The following is a 24,171-nucleotide window of genomic DNA, read 5'->3' on the forward strand; positions in this document are numbered from 1 at the left end:
ATCGGTACAGAAAGACACACTCGGTCCACGCATGCGCGAGGAATACGTCACTTCCTGGACTTGTTTTTTTGTTTTTTTTAAACGACGGGAGAATTGCGACGTCATGTTCTGTGATATTCGAATGTTTTGTAGAAAAATAGCTTATGTAGGAATAAAAGGGAACAAGAATATAAACGAGGGAGTATTTTCGCCACATATTCAACAACTTTCACTCGTCTGTCATTGCAATTAATGACGCACGGGGGCGCTACTGACTCCCATCGTTTAAGGTTTGTTTGATATGGGCGAGGGCGGACCTACGTCACTTCCGCCTGCCAATCCCCTAGCAACGCGGTCGCCATATTGAATTCGTTGAAAACAAACCAGCTCACAGCGAACACAGCATTGACAGAAAAGGCATTTAACGAGGTTTCACGGCATTTTAAACTGTTCTAAATGGCGTATGATTATGTAAATAGTCTTTCCAGTGAGGCTAGGTTAAGATACGAGTTAAAATTTTCTGTAGTCGGATTAAACGACTGCCCTTACCGCCTTCCAGCAGATGCGTGGACTGATAATCCTACACAATGGCCGGACATGGAATTTGGAAATCTTTATGTCTATCTCACAAGCGCACCAGGTCGGTTGTTAGCTTCGGTTGTTATATAACGAATAAATCACATAAAAATGGTTAAATCACCCAAGGTATGTTGATAAATGATAATAAGGATGACACGGTGGCTATCAGTATCTGTATATTTATTATATCTGTAGAGAGCTCATTCAAATTCAGTTCAGTATTATGATTTATTATTTGCTGAATTACTGGAAATAGCCTTTATACCGTATGTTATTGTTGTGCAACAACAACAACTTCAGCTGTCGAACGTTATTCAGTAAAAATTCAACGGGTTCAACATTAGCATGGACGGTATAGCCAAGTTGTGGTTAAGAAGGTGGATTTTTGTTCCTTATATTTACCAGAAACGAAGTGATCCGAACACACGACCCGGGATTTTGGGGGACTCCAGTGAGAACCGTCCTCGTTTTCCCGGTGTAAAGCTGCGAACCATTTGTCTCGTCTCTGTGGGCTTTTAGCACGCTTTGGCAGAACAAAATACGACCTTTGTTTTCCCTGTTTCCAGTTGTGGTTTGCTCAACCAAAAACAACACAGTTTTTTGGCATTTTGGAGGCAGAATGACGGGTTTAATCAGCGCAGGTCGACAGGTTAAAGAGTAATGGCAACGGTTTGTTTTCAACGCCAGTCATTTTGCTATGGCTCGAAGAACCCGTATGTAGCTCAGTTGCCCGGATGTCGGCCCTGCCCCATACGTCGAATTCATTTTTTTAAATGTAGATTTTTTTTAAGGCACATAATGTATCTTAAATCTATATCTGCAGCCTGACAAAAAATAGACTTTTAAATAAAATAATGTATTTGGTGTAAATAAAGTAGTAAAAAAAAAAGGATAGATTTATTTCCTGTTCAGGTTTGTTTCAAAATAAATACAGTATTCTTAAGCAACGTTTGTTTTGTTTTCTATGTGATCTTTTATATGATATTGTTATTCCAAATAAAGATTACAAAGAACAAATTAGCTAAGTTTCCCACAGATCAAATGGCTCTAAGTGACCAGAGGTGGGTAGTAACGCGCTACATTTACTCCGTTACATCTACTTGAGTAACTTTTGGGATAAATTGTACTTCTAAGAGTAGTTTTAATGCGACTTACTTTTACTTTTACTTGAGTATATTTATAGAGAAGAAACGCTACTTTTACTCCGTTACTTTTATCTACATTCAGCTCGCTACTCGCTACTAATATTTATCGATCTGTTAATGCACGCTTTGTTTGTTTTGGTCTGTCAGACAGACCTTCAAAGTGCCTGCCTTACTGGTGACGTTTCACTCCGTTCCACCAATCAGATGCAGTCACTGGTGACGTTGGACCAATCAAACAGAGCCAGGCGGTCACATGACCTGACTTAAACAAGTTGAAAAACTTATTGGGGTGTTACCATTTAGTGGTCAATTGTACGGAATATGTACTGTACTGTGCAATCTACTAATACAAGTTTCAATCAATCAATCAAAAGTGTGAAGGAAAAAAGACACTTTTTTATTTCAAACGTACATCCCGTCACAAGGCTAAAGACTGACTGCACAGTTCCTGTCTTCACAATAAAAGTGCCGCTCCATCGCGCCTGCGCTTTCAAAATAAGAGTCTCCGAAAGCCAGCGCAAACAAGCTAGCAAGCTACGGAATTTGCCGCCAATGTATTTCTTGTAAGGTGTGTGAAAACGAATATGGAAGCTGGACAAATAAGATACCAAAAACCAACCACTTTCATGTGGTATTAGAGAGAAAGGAGGAACTTTTTTTCTCCTGCATTTGAAAACGTGGACGTTAAGCACTGCTGTCTGATTACAATCAATGCAAGTCATCAGAATCAGGTAATACACCAACTTATATTCTTGTCTTCATGAAAGAAAGGAATCTATATGTGTTAAACATGCATGTATATTCATTAAAACACCTTTAACATGTAAACAAAAACGGCAAAATAAATAAATATAAATGATATACTGTATATATCAATGTATGTGTATATATATATATATGATATGTGTGTGTATGTTACTCATCAGTTACTCAGTACTTGAGTAGTTTTTTCACAACATACTTTTTACTTTTACTCAAGTAAATATTTGGGTGACTACTCATTACTTTTACTTGAGTAATAAATCTCTAAAGTAACAGTACTCTTACTTGAGTACAATTTCTGGCTACTCTACCCACCTCTGTAAGTGACTAAGATCTACCTTTGCACACAAACGCAAATTAGCAAAGTACACAATGTACTGTGTCTGTGATTTCCACACTTCTCTCGATCATCTACGTGATAAATGTCAGTCAACAAAGAGTGGCAAAAGTGGGGGAGTCGTTATTACTCATCAAGTCGTCAAGTTGAATACGTGCAGGATGTGGTTGTGTTTGTTTTCACTCGTCAGTTTCAGTAAAGCCCAGTTCTATATCTGTATATATCTGTATCATGAATCAATTTAAGTGGACCCCGACTTAAACAAGTTGAAAAACGTATTCGGGTGTTACAATTTAGTGGTCAATTGTACGGAATATGTACTTCACTGTGCAACCTACTAATAAAAGTCTCAATCAATCAATCAATCAATTCTGTTGCTGGAATGTAATGTGCATATTCAGGCAGCATGCTTACCAAAAAATAACATGTAGTGTACAACTCAAAACAAACATTACAACTTATCTGGGGTTTCCCGCATACCGAAATGAATGAGTAAGAATCAGGCTTGCATTTTAAATTCTGTGTGTACCTTACTCTCTTTATCGAGAATATTTTTGTTCAATCGCCACGGAAGAAGCGGTGGGAGGACGATTGGAAGTAGCACACGTTAAAGTACCACTGATAGTCACACACGCACTAGGTGTGGTGAAATTACCCTCTGCATTTGACCCATTCCCTTGTTCCACCCCCTGGGAGGTGAGGGGAACAGTGAGCAGCAGCGGTGGCCGTGCTCTGGAATCATTTTGGTGATTTAACCCCCAATTCCAACACTTGATGCTGTCAAGTGGATCATTTCAAAAGTAGGGAGAACTAAAATCTATTTTCCGCCTGTGTGATACTGTATGCCAGACCTGGGCAAAATACGGGCCGCGGCCCATTAAGATTGTCAAACCGGCCCGCCAGACGTTCTACATAATTTTTTTAGACCTCTTAACATCAAAACTGTAGCCGCCTGTTTTTTAATTACCGTCAGTCTTGAACTATAGAAAGTATTTCAATGGTCGACATCTGCGCTTTTGGGTGTTAGACGAGTTATTACGGTAATCTACGTCACAGCAGCTCAGACCAGGAACAAAGCAGATTTGTTTTCAGAGCAGCCAGTCCCAAACGCTGGTGTCAGGAACAGATGCGGAAGCACATTTTTACATGATAATATATCATATTGTAGGTGTTTATTACACTTTACATTGATATTTTGCTGGGTTTTTTTTACATTTTTGTTGTGTTTTTTCTTGATTGTAAAAGATACACAACTGTCGAGGTCTGAGAATTAAAAGCGGAGCGATGTTCATATGTTGTTAATATTCAGTGTTTTATTGTTCATAGTTAATATTGTAAATCCCACTTTCTTTATTTTAATGTACATTTTGGGTGTCCCATTCAGTGAAAGACTGTAAAATTCCATTCCGTTTTTTTTAGGAGGTTTGTCATAACGTTTTTAGAACTCTATCGGAAATTGTGACTTTTGGTATTAGTGTTGCTGGAAAAAAAGGGACCCAAACACAGATACAAGTTTTTACAGCTAAATGTGTACGCATAATTTATACACACATACATTGGCCCCCAGAGGTGGGTAGTAACGCGCTACATTTACTCCGTTACATCTACTTGAGTAACTTTTGGGATGAATTGTACTTCTAAGAGTAGTTTTAATGCAACATACTTTTACTTTTACTTGAGTATATTTATAGAGAAGAAACGCTACTTTTACTCCGCTACTTTTATCTACATTCAGCTCGCTACTCGCTACTAATTTTTATCGATCTGTTAATGCACGCTTTGTTTGTTTTAGTCTGTCAGACAGACCTCCATAGTGCCTGCGTTTCAACAAATACAGTCACTGGTGACGTTCACTCCGTTCCACCAATCAGATGCAGTCACTGGTGACGTTGGACCAATCAAACAGAGCCAGGCGGTCACATGACCTGACTTAAACAAGTTGAAAAACGTATTCGGGTGTTACCATTTAGTGGTCAATTGTACGGAATATGTACTGTACTGTGCAATCTACTAATAAAAGTTCCAATCAATCAATCAAAAGTGTGAAGGAAAAAAGATCATTTTTTTATTTCAACCGTACATCCCGTCAAAAGCCTAAAGACTGACTGCACAGTTCCTGTCTTCACAATAAAAGTGCCGCTCCATCGCGCCTGCACTTTCAAAATAAGAGTCTCCGAAAGCCAGCGCAAACAAGCTAGCAAGCTACGGAGTTTGCCGCCAATGTATTTCTTGTAAAGTGTATAAAAACGAATATGGAAGCTGGACAAATAAAATACCAAAAACCAACCACTTTCATGTGGTATTAAACAGAAAGGAGGAACTTTTTTTCTCCTCCATTTGAAAACGAGGACGTTATCAGCACTACTGTCTGATTCCAATCAATGCAAGTCATCAGAATCAGGTAATACACCAACTTATATTCTTGTTTTCATGAAAGAAAGGAATCTATATGTGTTAAACATGCATGTATATTCATTAAAACACCTTTAACATGTAAACAAAAACGGCAAAATAAATAAATATAAATTATATACTGTATATATCAATGTATGTATATATATATGTGTGTGTGTATATATATATATATATATATATATATATATATATGTGTGTGTGTGTGTGTGTGTGTGTGTGTATATATATACATTATGTATATGTGTATATATATATATATATATATGTGTGTGTGGATATATATATATGTGTGTGTGTGTGTGTATATATATATATATATATATATGATATGTGTGTGTATGTTACTCATCAGTTACTCAGTACTTGAGTAGTTTTTTCACAATATACTTTTTACTTTTACTCAAGTAAATATTTGGGTGACTACTCTTTACTTTTACTTGAGTAATAAATCTCTAAAGTAACAGTACTCTTACTTGAGTACAATTTCTGGCTACTCTACCCACCTCTGTTGGCCCCCCAGACACATTTTTTTCTCTCAATGTGGCCCTCGAGTCAAAATATTTGCCCAGCTATGCTGTATGTTATACTCACCCATTTTGTATGATTTGTGCTTAGCAGACCAGCACATCAGCCCTAACGCCACCAGTATAGTCAGCACAAAGCCCAACCACAAGCCTGCAGGTAATACCCACGAGCAACCTGTACAAGACACAGCAACAACATTCAAAAGTACCCAAAGCATTGAAATTAACTTTCCCTCTCTCCGAGGGTGCCATTACAATATAGTATTTAATACAATAATAACAAAGAATATACAGTATAAAGAGGATTTCAGAAAGTTTAACCATGTATCCACAATATGTACACAATGTAAATATGTATTTTTATTATGATTGATAAAGTAAAGCGCCCAATGTGGATGCAACTAATGTGTACACAATCAAATATGACATTGACTTCCGAATTGTTCGAATTTAAAATAGTTGAAATTGAAAATAGGAGTAATAGGTTCCAGTGTCAAACTATGGTTATCATAAAAGCTTTCTTACATGTTCAGGTAACATTTCAACATTCTTAACTGTCATATTATATAAAAGGATTAACTACTGCTAATATATAAAACATAACAAAACTTTCTGCTTTAAATTTCTAAACGAAGGATGATGACCCATGGTCACATTGGACACAAAATTCATAACGGGGAGCGTTGTGAGTGACAACGTCTCGCATATTTGTCGCAAACATGTTGGTCGAAGTGTTTCTACTAGGGTTGTCCCAATACCAATATTTTGGTACAGGTACCAAAATGTATTTCGATACTTTTCTAAATAAAGGGGGCCACAAAAATGGCATTATTGGCTTTATTTTAACAACAAATCTTAGGGTACATTAAACATATGTTTCTTATTGCAATTTTGTCCTTAGATAAAGTAGTGAACATACGAGACAACTTTTCTTTTATCAGTAAGTAAGCAAACAAAGGCTCCTAATTTAGCTGCTGACATATGCAGTAACATATTGTGTCATTTTCCATTCTATTCATTTGTCAACATTAGGGGTAGAAAATTAGTTATTAATCTACTTGTTCATTTACTGTTAATATCTGGTTATTTTCTGTTTTAACATGTTCTATCTACACTTCTGTTCAAATGTAATAATCACTTATTCTTCTGTTGTTTGGATGCTTTACATTCATTTTGGATGATACCACAAATTTGGGTATCGATCCGATACCATGTAGTTACAAGATCATACAATGGTCATAATTTAAGTCCTCATGTGTCCAGGAACATATTGCGTGAGTTTATAAACATAATATACATTTTTAAAATACGAAAAAATATTGATGTAATCATAGTAGTATTGACTAGATACGCTGCTGTACTTGGTATCATTACAGTGGATGTCTGTTTGTTTACATTCCAACGCCGGTGAGCTACGGTGTGTAGTGAAGCATGTTTAGCTATTCCTCGCCCTGCAGGGATGATACTTGTAAGAAACTTACTTTATTTGTCGCCATGGAGGTGAGGATTAGTGATTTAGAAGTAGCTAAAACACTGCAGACTGCGGATGGACGTTAGCCGCTAGCTAGTTAGCCATGTTTTAAAGCACCTCTTCCTAAGGGCGTTTCAGTGGTATAGCTTCACCTTTATCCTCAGTCTTTAATGCGTCCATTCTCCCTTTTCTGTCCACACACTGTGTCTGCTTGTAAGTACTCTGTGATTGTGCACTGCCGAACATGCTCCAATGCTTGTAAAACCAGCAATGTCACGATGTGACGATGACGTGCCGTCATGCCCGTTAAAAAATTGGGGCGGTGGGGAACGGTACTTTATAGAGGTGGTATAGTACCTAATATGATTCATTAGTATTGCGGTACTATACTAATACCGGTATACCGTACAACCCTAGTTTCTACTGTATTTTGCTACAAATGAACCAATATATGTTGGTTTCATATCGATTACATTGCATTCAGTTTCATATAATGCTACATTTTCATGGGAGCTGGCAAAAAATATGTACTTCCCTTAAACATTTTAGTTTTTATTTATAAATAAATGGGTTGTACTTGTATAGCGCTTTTCTACCTTCAAGGTACTCAAAGCGCTTTGACACTACTTCCACATTTACCCATTCACACACACATTCACACACTGATGGAGGGAGCTGCCATGCAAGGCGCTACCAGCACCCATCAGGAGCAAGGGTGAAGTGTCTTGCTCAGGACACAACGGACATGACGAGGTTGGTACTAGGTGGGGATTGAACCAGGGACCCTCGGGTCGCGCACGGCCACTCTACCACTGCACCACGCCGTCTCCATTTCTATTCACATTTTGAAGAATGGAGATTTTATAACAGACTGATACTTTATATGCTGTGATAAAGGGAAAAAAAACAAGGAATATATATTTTTTAGGATTAAGAAACCTCACATAATATAGTTTGAGCAGTTATAACGAAAATTAAAGATGTCAATAAAGCAAAAATGTTTAGGTAATATTAGCATACCTGCCAACTACTCCGGTTTTCCCGTAATTAGTACGGTTTTCATCAACCTATTCCGGGTTACAATTGCAGTGATAAAAAATACGGTTTTTCATTAATTAAAAAAAATATTTTTTTTTTAAGTTTTATTCACGAAATCGCGTAACAACAATGACAATCGACACTGCTTCCCTTAACTTTTCTATCGAGCCATTCCGAATGCCATGCGCGAGGCTATTTATAGCACCGCTGCCAAGCACGAGGCACCAGTTGCCATTGTTTCCAAACGAGCGAACGATCATGGAATCAGCCGGAGAAAAATCGCAAACGAGTCTTAAACCGAAAAGAAAACTGCAGTCATTCCGTGAAGAATATTCAAAAGCCTATCCGGGAATAATTATCCGTTCCAAAAAGGGTGAAAACTACGCGAATTGCACCTTGTGCAGACAAGATTTTTCGATCGGACACGGAGGAATTAGCGATGTAAAAGACCACGTTGGGACAAAAAAACACAAGTCTAATGCCGTTGCTAGCGATACAAGTGGAAAACTTTCAACGTTTTTCGTCGCCCAAACAGATTCTTTGGATGTGATAAATGCCGAAGTTTTATTTACGGAGGCAATAATTGAGCATGGACTTCCAATTTGGATTTTAGCCACAAAAAGGTAATGACACCAATGTTATCTATTGGAATTGTTTAGTACTGTTATACTGTTAAAAGTGTTTATACTATTTATGCTTTCAAGTCCAAGTTGAAGAAATCTTGTTAAATGTTGACAGCATAACTACCAAAATACAGAAGTATGTCCTTAATATTTTTGTAGTGCTATTTCTGTTGAAAAGTTAAAATGATTACATTAGAGATGTGATGTGCCACTTTTCAAGTGTCTGATGGCTTAAATTAATTTTCATAAATTTGTCATATTTTGAATTCTTTTGAAAGGCTTACAAAAAAACTACATTTGAATTGTAATTCCATGCTATTGACAGGACTATTAATTTTAATGAAGTTAGCTTACCATGTTTACAGTATAATTGTGATAGAAATGTGAATTTTAGGCACAGAATATTTTTTACAATTGAACAAGGCAGTAGATTATACAAGCTTGGACAGAAAGTTAATAATGACACCAATTTTTTTAATGGAATTGTTTAGTACTGTTTTACCATTTGTTTACTGTAAAAAGTGTTTATACTTTCAATTAACAAATTGAAGGTTGACAGGATAACTGGCATTAACTGTCAAAATAATTTCAAACTATTGAAGTTAGTTTACAGAATAAACATGTCAATCAACCCATATGATTTTTGCTGTAATATTTTTGTTTTGAAAAGTCACTGTGACTGATAGAAAAGTGTTGGTTTTAGCAACATTTTAACCTGTCTGAATGCTAATAATCATTTTGGACCCTGGCTACTAGGTTTTTCTGATTTCAAAAGTTGGCAGGTATGCATTAGGATATAATGAGATAAGAACAAGTAGAATAGAACAAAGATGAATCTATAAATAGCGTATTGTAAAAAAAAAAAAAAAAAAAAAAAAAAAAATGGCATTACAAAATAAAAATATTGTGTAAGGGAAGAATTTTATTTGTGGGCTCAATCTCACGCTTTCACAAATGTATGTGGAAATTAGTGTGGGAGTTTTTGCGCAAACTTGCTCAGTAACTAACAAAGAAAATGATAGCGTCCTTGGCAGAGGTACATTGGTATAATTCCTTTCTGACGAAAGCCTTTCAGGCATACAGTACATGTTCCTACAAGACTTCCCCTCGTGACAGCAAGAAAAAAACAGCGGCTCGTCCAAAAGGAAATGTTTATAATTAATAGCCTGGGGGAAAGTGGGGTAAATGATGTCAATGTCTAATTTGCATGATTTGACATTAACGCAGAACTCAGTGTTTGTGTGGATGGTGTATTCTGATATAGTACTTTATCGATAAACACATAAAAGTTAAAGTTAAAGTACCAATGATTGTCACACACACACTAGGTGTGGCGAAATTATTCTCTGCATTTGACCCATCACCCTTGATCACCCCCTGGGAGGTGAGGGGAGCAGTGGGCAGCAGCGGTGGCTGCGCCCGGGAATCATTTTGGTGATTTAACCCCCAATTCCAACCCTTGATGCTGAGTGCCAAGCAGGGAGGTAATGGGTCCCATTTTTATAGTCTTTGGTATGACTCGGCCGGGATTTGAACTCCCAACCTACCGATCTCAGGACGGACACTCTAACCACTAGGCCACTGAGTAGTGGCCTAGTGGCCTAGTAACATGCGTTGTATTGCGTGACCAAGTCAGCTGCGGTGTGTGGTAATGAGGAGTGTTAGTTAGTTATGATGCTATCTACTGAATTGGAACGACAACATTGTGTGTTTGTGAGCGAAGGAAAACGCGCTGAATCTAAAAAAGAAAAGAAAAAAAACATATGTTTCTGTGACGTTCCAAATTTAGACTTGGACTTAGACAAAGTTTTTTGATTCCCAAGGGAAATTGTTTGACACAGGAGCTCTAACTACAACAGGAAATGATAACTAAACATTCTCAATGTCACTAAAAAAGAGGAAGAAATAACAAATAAAATATAATAGACAAAATCTAAAACTGGAAAAACTTAGGTTTTCGCTAAAGGGCTCGGTTCAAGCATTTGAAAGCTCATGGAGCCCTTTTTTGCTGTATGTCAACTCTCTTGACCTATGCCCAGACGCAGATGAGGAATAATCCCCCTTTTATTTATTAGTATTATTTTATTCTATTTTTTATTTTATTATATATTATTATTATTATTATTAATTTTTATTTTATTTTATTATTATATATATATTTATTTTTTTATATATATATATATCTGTCTGTCTCTGGCCGCGTATGTGTGTGTGTGTGTGTGAGAGAATGTGTCTGTCTTTGTCGTCTTACTTGTTACACAATTACGCCATTTGTCCCTCGTTAGTGGGACCTGAGTGGGGTGGGAGGGTGGGTGGGTGGTTTGGGTTTTAAGGGAAAGGGTGTGAATCATTTACTGCCTTTAAAATTGTACTGTTTTGACTTGTACTTTTTTCTGTCTGTTTGAAAATGCCAATAAAAAAAGTTGGGAAAAAAATATATATAATAGACAATACCAACAATACAAAGTGATAGTACTGTATATAACAGTTATTCTCAAACTGTGGTACGTGGGCTTTATCTAGTTGTACGCCAAATAATCACTTGATTAAAGTACAGTGTTTTATTTCCCTTTATTCAAACACAATGTTACTGTTTAGACTGTGTGTAAATGCTACAGTGGCCAAAATACCAAATATACTTGTTGAATAAAACATCGGCCTTGTTTTTAGTGAATACTTAGGGTTACTGCGCTACTGTATTTTAATGTTCATCATTATGGTGGTAGTTGGAATGCCAAGTTTTTTCTGAGGTGGTTCCTGGATGAAAAAAGTTTGAGACCCACTGGTATATAATAACCACAACAGCAATAGAATGTGACAACTAAATGAATAAAATGAATGATAAGTAAATACAACTAAAATATACTATAGAGTATAGGTAACAGTAAATGGGAAACACTGGCATTAAATGTCCTTACAGATGACCCACCACATGTCAAGTTGCCACAGATGGCATCAGTGGTTGACGTTCCTGGAGTTGCTAACACTCGACCCAAGTCCTGACATCTGTCAACAAAACACAACTCTTAATACATCCACTTTTTCCAGACCATAAAACGACAACAATTCAAAATAGTGCATGAAAGGGGTCTGACCTGGTGTGATTTTGACAGGCTGACTGGAAATCGGACACGTTGCTGAACGTGCCCTTGTCACACAGCGCACAGATCGTATCGTTGGCCCCTGTGGCTGCAACAAAGAACAGTTGTGACCACTCTCAATTTCCGGATTCGTGTTTTTTCCGCTTCTCCACGCAACATTTAGGGAAAATCAGGAAGCCTACTTGGAACTTTGACCCCTGTACCAGGTGGGCAGGAGGTGGCGGGCATGCAGTGCTCGCAGGGCTCGCCGTAGCAGAAGAAACCCGTCAAACACTCGCACACTGTGTCCTTGTGAGCCATGCACTCCTTTACCGTCCTCTGGTTGTTGCCTATATTACACACATATACACACTTCTTAATCCTCCCAAGTTTTTTTTTCTGATTACAAGCACATGTGAATTGTTGCTTCTCTAATTTTTTCCCCATGTTTATATTCTTTCCAGATCTGTTCCACAAACACTATGATATTCACACAATATATAGCAGGGGTGTCAAACTCATTTTAGCTCAGGGGCCGAATGGAGGAAAATATGTGCACACGCGGGCCGGACTGTTAAAATCATGGCATTAGAACAAAAAACTAAAGACAACTTCAGATTGTTTTCTTTGTCTTACTGTGGCCAAAAATAGAACAAACACATTCTGAAAATATTACAATAAAAAATATATAAAAAAAAAAAAGTTTAGATCCATGAAGGAAAGAAGAAAGTGAATGAATGTTTATAACTGAATACATTTACATATGCATAAAAATTAGTTGGTTTTTTTATGAATCAAGTAATGTTTATGATAACCTTTTTCCAAAACACAATATAGAATGTGAGACACAACAGGATAATGCATACATGTTTCACTTGTTTTCGAAAAGCTTACAAAAAAGTGGAACCCCAAAAATTTACTGTGGGACCTAATTTTTATATCGTAATGGGGTCCCTGGGACCCCATTTTGAAAATTCCTAGCGCCAACACTGATGGAGTATTGGTGCGTGCAAAACAGCAGCAGGCGGCTGTGGCCTGCGGGCCGGTTCTAATACTAATCAAATATAATCCCGGGGGCCATAGATCATTAATTCGCGGGCCGGATCTGACCCGCGCGCCTTGACTTTGACACCACTGATATATAGCAACGTTTGTTAGAGAAGTACCAACTTAACAATACTTTCTGCCACCATAACAAATATGTTGTTACTATTCGAACTGGGTTTTATTAGTGGATATTATACTAATGGTATTCATATTTTGACTGATGCCTGTTTTTTCTCCACTTGTGCCTTTTCCTACGCAACCCTGGCGAGGAATCTAACCCATGCCTTCAGTCATGAAAGGCATGTTATCTATTACATTACTAGAGATCTTTTGTAATACAGCAGTACCTCAACTTACAAGCTCATTTGGTTCAGTGATGGATCTCTTTCATGATTGAGAGCTTTTTCATATTTTCTTGGATGCCGTTTAGATATTATTTTAAAATTTTTGGCTGTCATTCTGCTTCACTATGCTGCAGAATCAGTGATGCGCTCGAATTACTTTGCCAAGTTGGCGACATGCTCAGTCGTGTTTTTGATGATTTCTTTTTTTAATTTCGTGAATATCCACTTTTTCTTCTCAGCACTGTCCGTCACACTCACTTTCTTATTTCCCATTATTATAAAACAAAGTTACGGCGATCTTTATCTATAAGCCAACACTAGCGATTAAGACCGGATGTTTTGGTTGCATCATCTGTAGCATTTACTATGTCAACTAATGGCGGGGATGTTTGTAACTCAACATTTTGCTTGTAACTTTAAAGCATAATAATTAGCCGAGAGACAGCTCTTATCTTAAATTTGGACACTCTTAAGTTGAGGTACCACCGTACAATAACACCTGTGAAACAAACCCTTATTACACACACAATATTTCAGGAAGCTAAACAAGCTAGAAATAAATCATCCGTTCCAGGGTCAAACTTGGACCATCATGAAGATGATGGTCCCATGATTTAAAGAGAAATCATGCCTCTTCAATGCAGCCACTACTTGCTTGTCTTGATGATATCAAGGCTTGGATGGCCCTAAATTTCTTACATTTCAATGAAAAGAAGACAGAAGTTATAGTGTTTGGACCTAGTGGTACCTGTGAGCTCCCCCCTGTTGACTTTGGCCCTTTGGCTATGCACGTTAAGCCCATGTTCACCAACCTGGGCTTTCGTATTGACAGTGATTTTAAATTGGGACCGTCAGATTGGCACAGTGGTGAAAGCTAGCTTTTTATTTACGTCAGCCGGCCAAGGTTAAAAACCTTCTTTCTAGGCAACAGTTTGAGCAGTAATCCATGCCTTTATCACATCTCGGCTGGATTACTGTAACTCTTTGTATTTTGGAATTAGTCAACCCTCCCTCTCACGTCTGGTCCAAAATGAAGCTGCCCGACTTTTAACTAACACAAGAATAAGAGAGCACATTACTCCTGTTTTAGCCTCCCTCCACTGGCTGCCTGTGTCTTTTAGAGTCCATTTTAAAAGTATTTTACTCGTTTTTAAATCCTTACGTGGTCTTGCCCCACCTTACCTCTCTGAGCTGCTCCACCTCTAAGCCCCCACCCGGTCCCTCAGGTCAGCTGATCAGCTGATCCTGGAGGTACCCAAATCAAAGCGCAAGCTTCGAGGGGACAGGGCCTTCTCTGTTGCGGGTCCCAAACTCTGGAACCATCTCCCTCTCCATGTGAGACAGGCCCCTTCTTTGGCTACTTTTTAAGACCCTTCTTAAAACCCATTTTTATTCACTGGCTTTTAACCAGTGTTGGGACTAACGCGTTACAAAGTAACGTGTTACTGTAACGCCGTTAGTTTCGGCGGTAACTAGTAATCTAACGCGTTATTTTTTTATATTCAATAACTCAGTTACCGTTACTACATGATGCGTTACTGCGTTATTTTACGTTACTTTTTATGTAGTATCGGCTAGAAACTGAGGATCTGAGTGTGTTTTATTCCAGCGAAGCAGAGACGTGCTTCTGATTCTTCCTCTGCGCTCTCTGTGTGTGCGTGTGACTGTGTGTGGGAAGGGGAGGGCAGGGGAGGGGGGTGCGCAATACAACCGTTGGCCAACAAAAAAGTAACCACAGAACACTATACGCCTATACGGTATAGTGTTCTGTGGTTACTTTTTGGTTGGCCAAGCGGACGTGACGACAGGCTGTCCCCACTCAGATCCGCACAGACCGGGAGGGGGCGTGCCTTAAGTCCGGCTGGAAATCGGCAGAAATTTGGAGAATGGTTGTCCCAGGGAGAGGCACTGAAATTCGGGAGGGTTGGCAAGTATGAGATATTCTCACTTCTTTTTTTTTTGTCGAGCACAAAGAAAAGAACATTTTAGTTAAATGTAAGTTGTGTCTTGGATCAAAGATCCCGTCTACTGCCCAAAACAACAATTCAAATCTGCCTGGTTAGGCTCTGTGTATGTCACGTGTCCCTTCCTTAGGTGAAGCCAGCTTTACAGCTATGTTGTTGATTGATTGATTGAAACTTTTATTAGTAGATTGCACAGTACAGTACATATTCCGTACAATTGACCACTAAATGGTAACACCCAAATAAGTTTTTAACTTGTTTAAGTCGGGGTCCAGATACAGATATATACTATCAAATATATACTAACATCATAATACAGTCATCACACAAGATAATCATCAGGGTATATACATTGAATTATTTACATTATTTACAATCCGGGGTGTGGGATGTGGAGGGGGGGGGTTAGGTTTGGTTGGTATCAACACTTCAGTCATCAACAATTGCATCATCAGAGAAATGGACATTGAAACAGTGTAGGACTGACTTGGTAGGATATGTACAGCAAGTAGTGGACACAGAGAGAGATCAGAAAGTATAAGAACAAATGTCTACATTTGATTATTTACAATCCGAAGAGGTATTATGTGGAAGGGAGGGTGTTAGTTTAGGGTTGTAGTTGCCTGGAGATGTTCTTTTAGTGCGGTTTTGAAGGAGGATAGAGATGCCCTTTCTTTTACACCTGTTGGGAGTGCATTCCATATTGAAGTGGCATAGAAAGAGAATGAGTTAAGACCTTTATTAGTTCGGAATCTGGGTTTAACGTGGTTAGTGTTAGTGTTAGTGTTATTATGCTGTTTGTTACTTATGTATGTTATGTTGCAGCTATTTAAAATAGTTTTGTCAATTTGTTCTGGCCTGAAATAAATTGGCCCTTTGAAACATATCTTTGTCTTTGTGTGTTGTATGTAGAGCACATTGCTTAGCAGAGTTCAGTGATGCAAATGTATGTCAAGTTGATCAACAGATTGTATTATTCTCCAGTGCAATAACAGTACTAAAATGAAGGCTAAAAGGGCATTAATGGGAGCTTTAAAAAAAAAAAAAAGTAGAAGAAGTAACTAAATAGTTACTTTTCACAGTAACGCATTACTTTTTGGTGTAAGTAACTGAGTTAGTAACTGAGTTACTTTTGAAATATAGTAACTAGTAACTGTAACTAGTTACTGTTTTTCAGTAACTAACCCAACACTGCTTTTAACCCAGCATGAGACTTTAAACTGTTTTTAACTTTTTAAACTGCTTTTTATCTAACAAATTGTTCTTAGGGTGATTTGTATTTGCTTTTTCAATGTGTATTTTACGTGTTATTTTTTAGTCTGTGCTTTGCCTCTATTTCTTTGTGGTGTACAGCCCTTTGTTCTTCAACCGTGGTTGTTTTTAAAGGGCTTTTTAAATAAAGTTGGTATGGTATGAAAACAGGCAATATTTGAACAAACATTTGACCATTCATGCTATTCAAGTGTACAAAGAAAGTACATGTAACTTGTGATATTCTATATTTGTCCTACAAGCGTAAAAACAAGTTAACCCCTATTAAATGTAAAAACAAAATGTGGCAACGTGATCTGTGACTGCTTTGATGGGTCGTGACCTATTTCAGACCTCTGCGCCCGTGTAAAAACTAAATAGTTGAGTGACTTACTGGCACTGCACTGCCTGCACATACGACAGGCCCTTAGGTGGTTTCTGGTGGCTGTGTAGGATCCACGTTCACAGCAGCCACACTCAGTCTTCTTGGTGTGGTCGCAGTCGGCTCGCACGTAGTTTCCTGGTGAGTGAACACCAACGTTCAGGACACCGAGGTTCAAACCCCCCAGGGTAAAAATGCTGTGTGGCACCTCAAAACTGACCTGCGGGGCATCGGTCGCAGCATCTTCCACTTCTACTCACGTACTCCTCCGGGGCGCACTTCTTCTCAGCCATCGCAACGAAGAGATCCACCAGTATTAGGCTCAAGACTTGTCGTCAAAAGCACACTTTTCCCTCCTCTATGCCGTGTGACTGCTCGCGTTCATACAAATTTCCCCCCCTTACCCTTCTTATCCCACGCAGTGGAAACCCCCACATACCCTCATTGTGCTATTTTCCAGCACCACCTCTCTGTCTCATTCTTCTTCTTTTGTTGGCCCTCCTCCATTATTTCCTGCCTGGTTTCACCTCCCCCACGCGGTCTCTATTGACATGGTGCAACATGCAAAATGTTTGTTAACTTTGGCTGATTTGATTCAAGCCAAGCATGATTACACCTTTTCCTCTCATCATCCCCCTATTGTGTCCACCTGACCCTTTGTCCCGCACTATGGACTTGGCAAGGTGGTCCTTCCTGTCATCCATCTTACAAATATCATAAATAGGATGATAGGTATGCTTTTGTGCAATACTCTGGGGGGATATTAAGCAGAGAGAAAGTGAATTATGAGAAAAGGAAGGAATTTCTGAATGGTTCTCTTTAGAGATTGACCAATATTGATACCGATTATTAGTAGTCAAGAAGACAGTTAACCGATATTTGGAGCCGATTGATTTGCGGTAAAAGTTATTTAAACATGAATAGGATACGTCAGCTGGACAAGGCTTTCAGTTGTTGTTTTTTTACATTATTTTTGAGGAACAGTCGGACCAGTAGCGACATAATGTTTAATGTGGTGCTAACGTTGAGGTTAATTTAGCACCAAACAACATCAGGGGATTTCACAAAGTCATTTATTGCTTGTGTCTAATGCATTTCAAAATATGGGAACTATGGGCAACAGTATGGGATTTCTCTACATCACAATAACTCACCATCTAATCAATTGTATACAATTTTATAACAGTTTAGGGTGGGGGTCAGCAACACGCAGCTCTCGAAAAAAATAAAAATAATATTATATATACAGTATATACAGTATATATATATATATATTTATATATATATATATATATACATTTTTTTTTATTTTTTTTTATTTTGTATGTTTTTTGTTTGAGGACAAACATGACACAAACCTTCCTAATTGTTAGAAAGCCCACTGTTTAATATGTTTGTGTGTATGCTTCACTGATGAGAGTATTTGGTGAACATAATTTTGACCTACTAATTTCGGCGGTTCTTGAACTCACCATATTGTGGACTGTGATGCAACAGTTTGTTTACATGTAAAATCTTACCTTTGTCCACCAAAAGTTTCATGCTGTGCGTGAATGCACAAAGGTTTGCTTTGTTGATGTTATTGACTTGTTGGAGTGCTAATCAGGCATATTTGGTCAGTGCATGACTGCAAGCTAATCAATGCTAACATGCTAGTTAGGCTAGCTGTATTGCATCATTATGCCTCATTTGTAGATATATTTGAGCTCATTTAATATCCTTTACTTTTATCCTCTTTGTATATAATTTAGTTTTGCATGTCTCATGACCAGTGTTGGGACTAACGCGTTACAAAGTAACGCGTTACTGTAACGCCGTTAGTTTCGGCGGTAACTAGTAATCTAACGCGTTATTTTTTTTAATTCAGTAATTTAGTTACCGTTACTACATGATGCGTTACTGCGTTATTTTACGTTACTTTTGATGTAGTATCGGCTAGAAACAGAAGCGCTGCGGTGTCGTTCTTCTGAATCTTCCTCTGTCACAAGCCGGAGAGAAGTAAAGAGGCGCGGTGTATGTGTGTGTGTGTGTGTGTGGGGAGGGGATGAGGCACACGCGTGATCCGCGGTTTGATATATGAAACAAACAAAAAAAGTTGTTGGCACGTTCAGTCCACACACAGTGTGGTCATGGCGAGCGGAGTAACAGAGGAGCTTGAACGCCCCCGCCATTGAATCGGTGTGTTTATAGGTGCAGACTCGGTTGTGCAAAACGAGGGTTTTAAACACATGCTGAACGTGCTTGAACCACGTTACGACATCCCGTCGCGCACCCACTTCAGCAATAAGATTGTGCCAGATCTTTATGAGCAGGAGAAGAAAAAAGTTGTCCGAGCATCATCTGTTGCGCTCATGACAGACGAGTGGACGTCCAGCGGAACTATAAGCGCTCACTTCATCACAGCAGACTGGGAGATGAGAAGACATGCCCCCTCTACGAGAGTCACCTTGCGCAGGTACTGACACAAGCAGTGGAGGAATGGAAGATAAAGATATCCCAGTCACACGTGATAATGCCAAAAATCTAATAATTACAGAGAATGAGGCAGGACTGGGACCACAGATAGGTGCTTTGCACATGTAGTGAATTTGGCATCACAGAAGGGAATCTCAGTCAATAGGATGGAGCGCCTCTTTGGGAGGATCAGGAAGGTTTCTTACTTCCACCCAAGCACAACAGCTGCTCATGTGCTTAAGACAAAGCAAGAAATGCTAAAGCTGCCTGCTCATACATGATGTCCCAACGAGGTGGAACTCCACTTATGATATGTTGGAGCAGCAGGCAGCTATATACTCTGCATTGACCCACAACACCCTGAAGACAAATGTCACCCTGTCTGATGATGATGTGAGAGTGGCAGAGGAGGTCCTCCAGGTGCTTAAACCCCTCAAAAGTGTTACATCTCTACTGAGCACTGAAACTTCACCATCTGTGTCAATGATCCTGCCACTGAAAACAAGTATTCTACAATCCATGGCTCCAAGTGTGGAAGACAGCAGCATCACTCCAGATGTCAGGCTTTATTTCACTACCTATGTTTCAAGGAAGATGATGTTTCTTCTTATGTTGCACTTAAACTTGTTTTTTATTAATGGTCATTGGTCCAAGTTTAAAGAAAGGAGGAATGCCTTTTTATGTTGCACTGTTTTTCATTAATTATGTTAAAAGGAAAATAAAAATGTATGTCAAGTTGATCAACAGATTGTATTATTCTCCAGTGCAATAACAGTACTGAAATGAAGGCAAAAAGGGCATTAATGGGAGCTTTAAAAAAAAAAGAAGAAAAAAAGAAGTAACTAAATAGTTACTTTTCACAGTAACGCATTACTTTTTGGTGTAAGTAACTGAGTTAGTAACTGAGTTACTTTTGAAATAAAGTAACTAGTAAAGTAACTAGTTACTGGTTTTCAGTAACTAACCCAACACTGCTCATGACACATTATCTGTATGTAATATTGGCTGCATTTCAGATAGTTGTTTGTGTGCCATGTTGTTCCAGACAACAGCAAGCATTACCTAGGGTGCCAAAGATTGTGAGAAATATATATTAAAAGCAGACAGCCTGCCATTTCCTTTAAAGTAAAAAAAGTACCAATGATTGTCACACACACACTAGGTGTGGCGAAATTATTCTCTGCATTTGACCCATCACCCTTGATCACCCCCTGGGAGGTGAGGGGAGCAGTGGGCAGCAGCGGTGGCCGCGCCCGGGAATCATTTTTGGTGATTTAACCCCCAATTCCAACCCTTTATACTGAGTGCCAAGCAGGGAGGTAATGGGTCCCATTTTTATAGTCTTTGGTATGACTCGGCCGGGGTTTGAACCCACAACCTACCGATCTCAGGGCTGACACTCTAACCACTAGGCCACTGAGTAACTTGCACACACACATCTATACCTTTGGCCGTTAAAAGCCAGTCATTTCCAGGAGTTATCTCACCTTCTGAGTAGCCTCTGATTTACTAATGGTTTCTAATGTCGTAAAAATGTGTAGAATAAATAATACATTTCAACATTTCTGTCAACGAAGATTTCCTTCAGCCTGCGACACATAGTCATTTTGATAGTAGGCTATTATAGCTAATATAGACACTGATGTCATGTGTTGCCTTCATCATGAGACTTATATACAGGCTTTTCATTTTTTGCTGCTCCAGACGGATTCTACCATGAATTGATTAATGTGGACCCCGACTTAAACAAGTTGAAAAACTTATTCGGGTGTTACCATTTAGTGGTCAATTGTACGGAATATGTACTGTACTGTGCAATCTACTAATAAAAGTTTCAATCAATCAATTAGTTTTTTGTATTTTTGGTCCAATATGGCTCTTTCAACGTTTTGGGTTGCCTACCCCTGTTTTAGGAATTTAAAGCCCCATTTAAGAACTTTTAGTTTTGGTTGATTTTGGTGGCGCCAGTGGACCAAAGCGGTAGTGTTTTGCCAGAAGACCGCATTTCCAATGAGGACTAGCGCATATTGCGTTAAAACTGACATGATGTTCCCTGTAATATTGGCACAGATTACAAATATGACATCTTTAATGGCTATACTAATGTTAAATAGCAGAGCCTATCAAGAAATGATCTTGGATTGCGCCACAAACATGACGCAAATACCAAGAATGTATCGGGCGGATCCAGGTCCGGCGGGAGAGTTTTTTTTTAAAGAAAGTAACATGAAACTGCGAGCTATCAAGCTGGTGGCTATTTATTGCTACCACGCAACTTTCTGATAGCTAACATTAGCATTAGTATTTTGATTTGAGCATCGAAATTCAGTTTATTCTAGTTTATCAGGAACAGAGCCAAGGCAGCATCTGAAACCCCTTCTCGTCTTTGAGCATAGCCAACAAGTGAAAGTGGGCCAATGTTGATCCTTGACTGTCCTTTTATCCCGGGAGCCGCCCTTTTTCTTCTTTTGTCTCCTCAGACAAAACTTTTTGTTTCTTTGGTTGTTTTGCAGCTTTTGCCATGATAGCAGTAATTGCACGTAGGCGTTCTTTTTCCTCTTCTTCGTTCGCATCGACTTCCGTCTTTTCAATGAATGGGGAAAGGGGGAGTGATGTATGCCGTCAGCACATTTGTTGTATTTTGTGTGGCAGGGTTCCTGCCACCCTCCTCAAAAAAGTGCCAGTAAAAGCGATACAGATCCCTTCAGGCCATGACAGAGGTATCCTTCAAACTAGTTGTAATTTGACGTATCATCCCAAAAGTTATGAAAATATTTTATGAAAGTTGAAAAGGTACTTTGTAAAGTTTCCTCCTGAATTTTGTAGAATATTTAAATACAAACAATTCTACGCTTGGTCACACAGATTATATAAGAGACATTTTCTGGCTGACATCATTTCTTCCTGGATGTTCCTGAATCACTATATATTCTGCATATTCATTCAATACAGACACGCTACATGGATTGCGCTCCTTATTTTTGCTCACTTAACAGACGCAATCTACTGCACACAAGTTTAGTAGTTCGGCTTTGCGTGTGCTATCAAGTTTGCACCTTTTTTAGTACACGTAAACCCTGTCGGCCCAGAAAAGGCCTACCTTTGGCAATGGAATTGAGAAAGTGTACCATCTGCAGAGGTGGGTAGTAACGCGCTACATTTACTCCGTTACATCTACTTGAGTAACTTTTGGGATAAATTGTACTTCTAAGAGTAGTTTTAATGCAACATACTTTTACTTTTACTTGAGTATATTTATAGAGAAGAAACGCTACTTTTACTCCGCTACTTTTATCTACATTCAGCTCCCTACTCGCTACTAATTTTTATCGATCTGTTAATGCACGCTTTGTTTGTTTTGGTCTGTCAGACAGACCTTCATAGTGCCTGCGTTTCAACAAATACAGTCACTGGTGACGTTCACTCCGTTCCACCAATCAGATGTAGTCACTGGTGACGTTGGACCAATCAAACAGAGCCAGGGGTCACATGACCTGACTTAAACAAGTTGAAAAACTTATTGGGGTGTTACCATTTAGTGGTCAATTGTACGGAATATGTACGGTACTGTGCAAACTACTAATAAAAGTTCCAATCAATCAATCAAAAGTGTGAAGGAAAAAAGACCATTTTTTATTTTAACCGTACACCCCGTCAAAAGCCTAAAGACTGACTGCACAGTTCCTGTCTTCACAATAAAAGTGCCGCTCCATCGCGCCTGCGCTTTCAAAATAAGAGTCTCCGAAAGCCTGCGCAAACAAGCTTAGCAAGCTACGGAGTTTGCCGCCAATGTATTTCTTGTAAAGTGTATAAAAACGAATATGGAAGCTGGACATATAAGATGCCAAAAACCAACCACTTTCATGTGGTATTAGACAGAAAGGAGGAACTTTTTTTCTCCTCCATTTGAAAACGTGGACGTTTGTCATCACTACTGTCTGATTACAATCAATGCAAGTCATCAGAATCAGGTAATACACCAACTTATATTCTTGTCTTCATGAAAGAAAGGAATCTATATGTTAAACATGCATGTATATTCATTAAAACACTATTAACATGTAAACAAAAACGGCAAAAAAAATAAATATAAATTATATACTGTATATATCAATGTATGTATATATATATATATATATATATATATATATATATATATATGTGTGTATATATATATATATATATATATATATGTATATATGTGTGTGTGTGTGTGTATATATATATATATATATATATATATATATATATATATATATATATATATATATATATATGATATGTGTGTATATGTTACTCATCAGTTACTCAGTACTTGAGTAGTTTTTTTACAACATACTTTTTACTTTTACTCAAGTAAATATTTGGGTGACTACTCCTTACTTTTACTTGAGTAATAAATCTCTAAAGTAACAGTACTCTTACTTGAGTACAATTTCTGGCTACTCTACCCACCTCTGACCATCTGTGTATCAAAATTTTATGAAATCTTAACAAAATACAACTGTTCAAAGTCAAAATACATAGCAAAATGAGAATGTATACATTTTGTAAACACAATTTTAAAAATAATAACATGAGAAAAATAATACTCAACGTATACGTATTTTCTCATTATCAAAACACAAAAATGTATATCTTGACAAAAGTCAAATAAAAGTAAGTTAAAAATGATTAATTAATAAATAAAATACATACTTTACTCACTTTTCTTAAAAATCCTCCACTCCGAAGCTTTAACCTAAAAGTGCCTTGTAAGTCTCCAAAACAACCTCT

At 38.2% G+C, this 24,171-nt stretch overlaps 2 protein-coding genes across 3 annotated transcripts in view; both read right to left on the minus strand.

Moving 5' to 3' along the window:
- The window catches only part of LOC133595287 (tumor necrosis factor receptor superfamily member 5), a 28,597-nt gene extending 4,439 nt beyond the window's left edge, over positions 1–24,158 (minus strand). The window contains exons 1-7 of one of the 2 annotated variants that reach the window (XM_061947943.1): positions 24,094–24,158; positions 17,162–17,484; positions 16,954–17,079; positions 12,157–12,303; positions 11,969–12,062; positions 11,803–11,879; positions 5,809–5,916 (exon numbers count right to left, since the gene is read on the minus strand). In XM_061947943.1, coding sequence (XP_061803927.1) covers positions 5,809–5,916; positions 11,803–11,879; positions 11,969–12,062; positions 12,157–12,303; positions 16,954–17,079; positions 17,162–17,234 — 625 coding nt within the window. In that variant the 5' untranslated portion in view covers positions 17,235–17,484; positions 24,094–24,158. Of the gene's footprint in view, positions 1–5,808; positions 5,917–11,802; positions 11,880–11,968; positions 12,063–12,156; positions 12,304–16,953; positions 17,080–17,161; positions 17,779–24,093 lie in introns of those variants that run through there. The other variant, XM_061947935.2, reaches the window with a different exon arrangement.
- Positions 1–24,171, minus strand: part of LOC133595415 (vesicle-associated membrane protein 3-like) — a 239,557-nt gene that overhangs the window by 171,544 nt on the left and 43,842 nt on the right. The window lies entirely within an intron of this gene.

This window comes from Nerophis lumbriciformis, linkage group LG04 (genome assembly GCF_033978685.3).
Source record: "Nerophis lumbriciformis linkage group LG04, RoL_Nlum_v2.1, whole genome shotgun sequence".
Taxonomy (NCBI): domain Eukaryota; kingdom Metazoa; phylum Chordata; class Actinopteri; order Syngnathiformes; family Syngnathidae; genus Nerophis; species Nerophis lumbriciformis.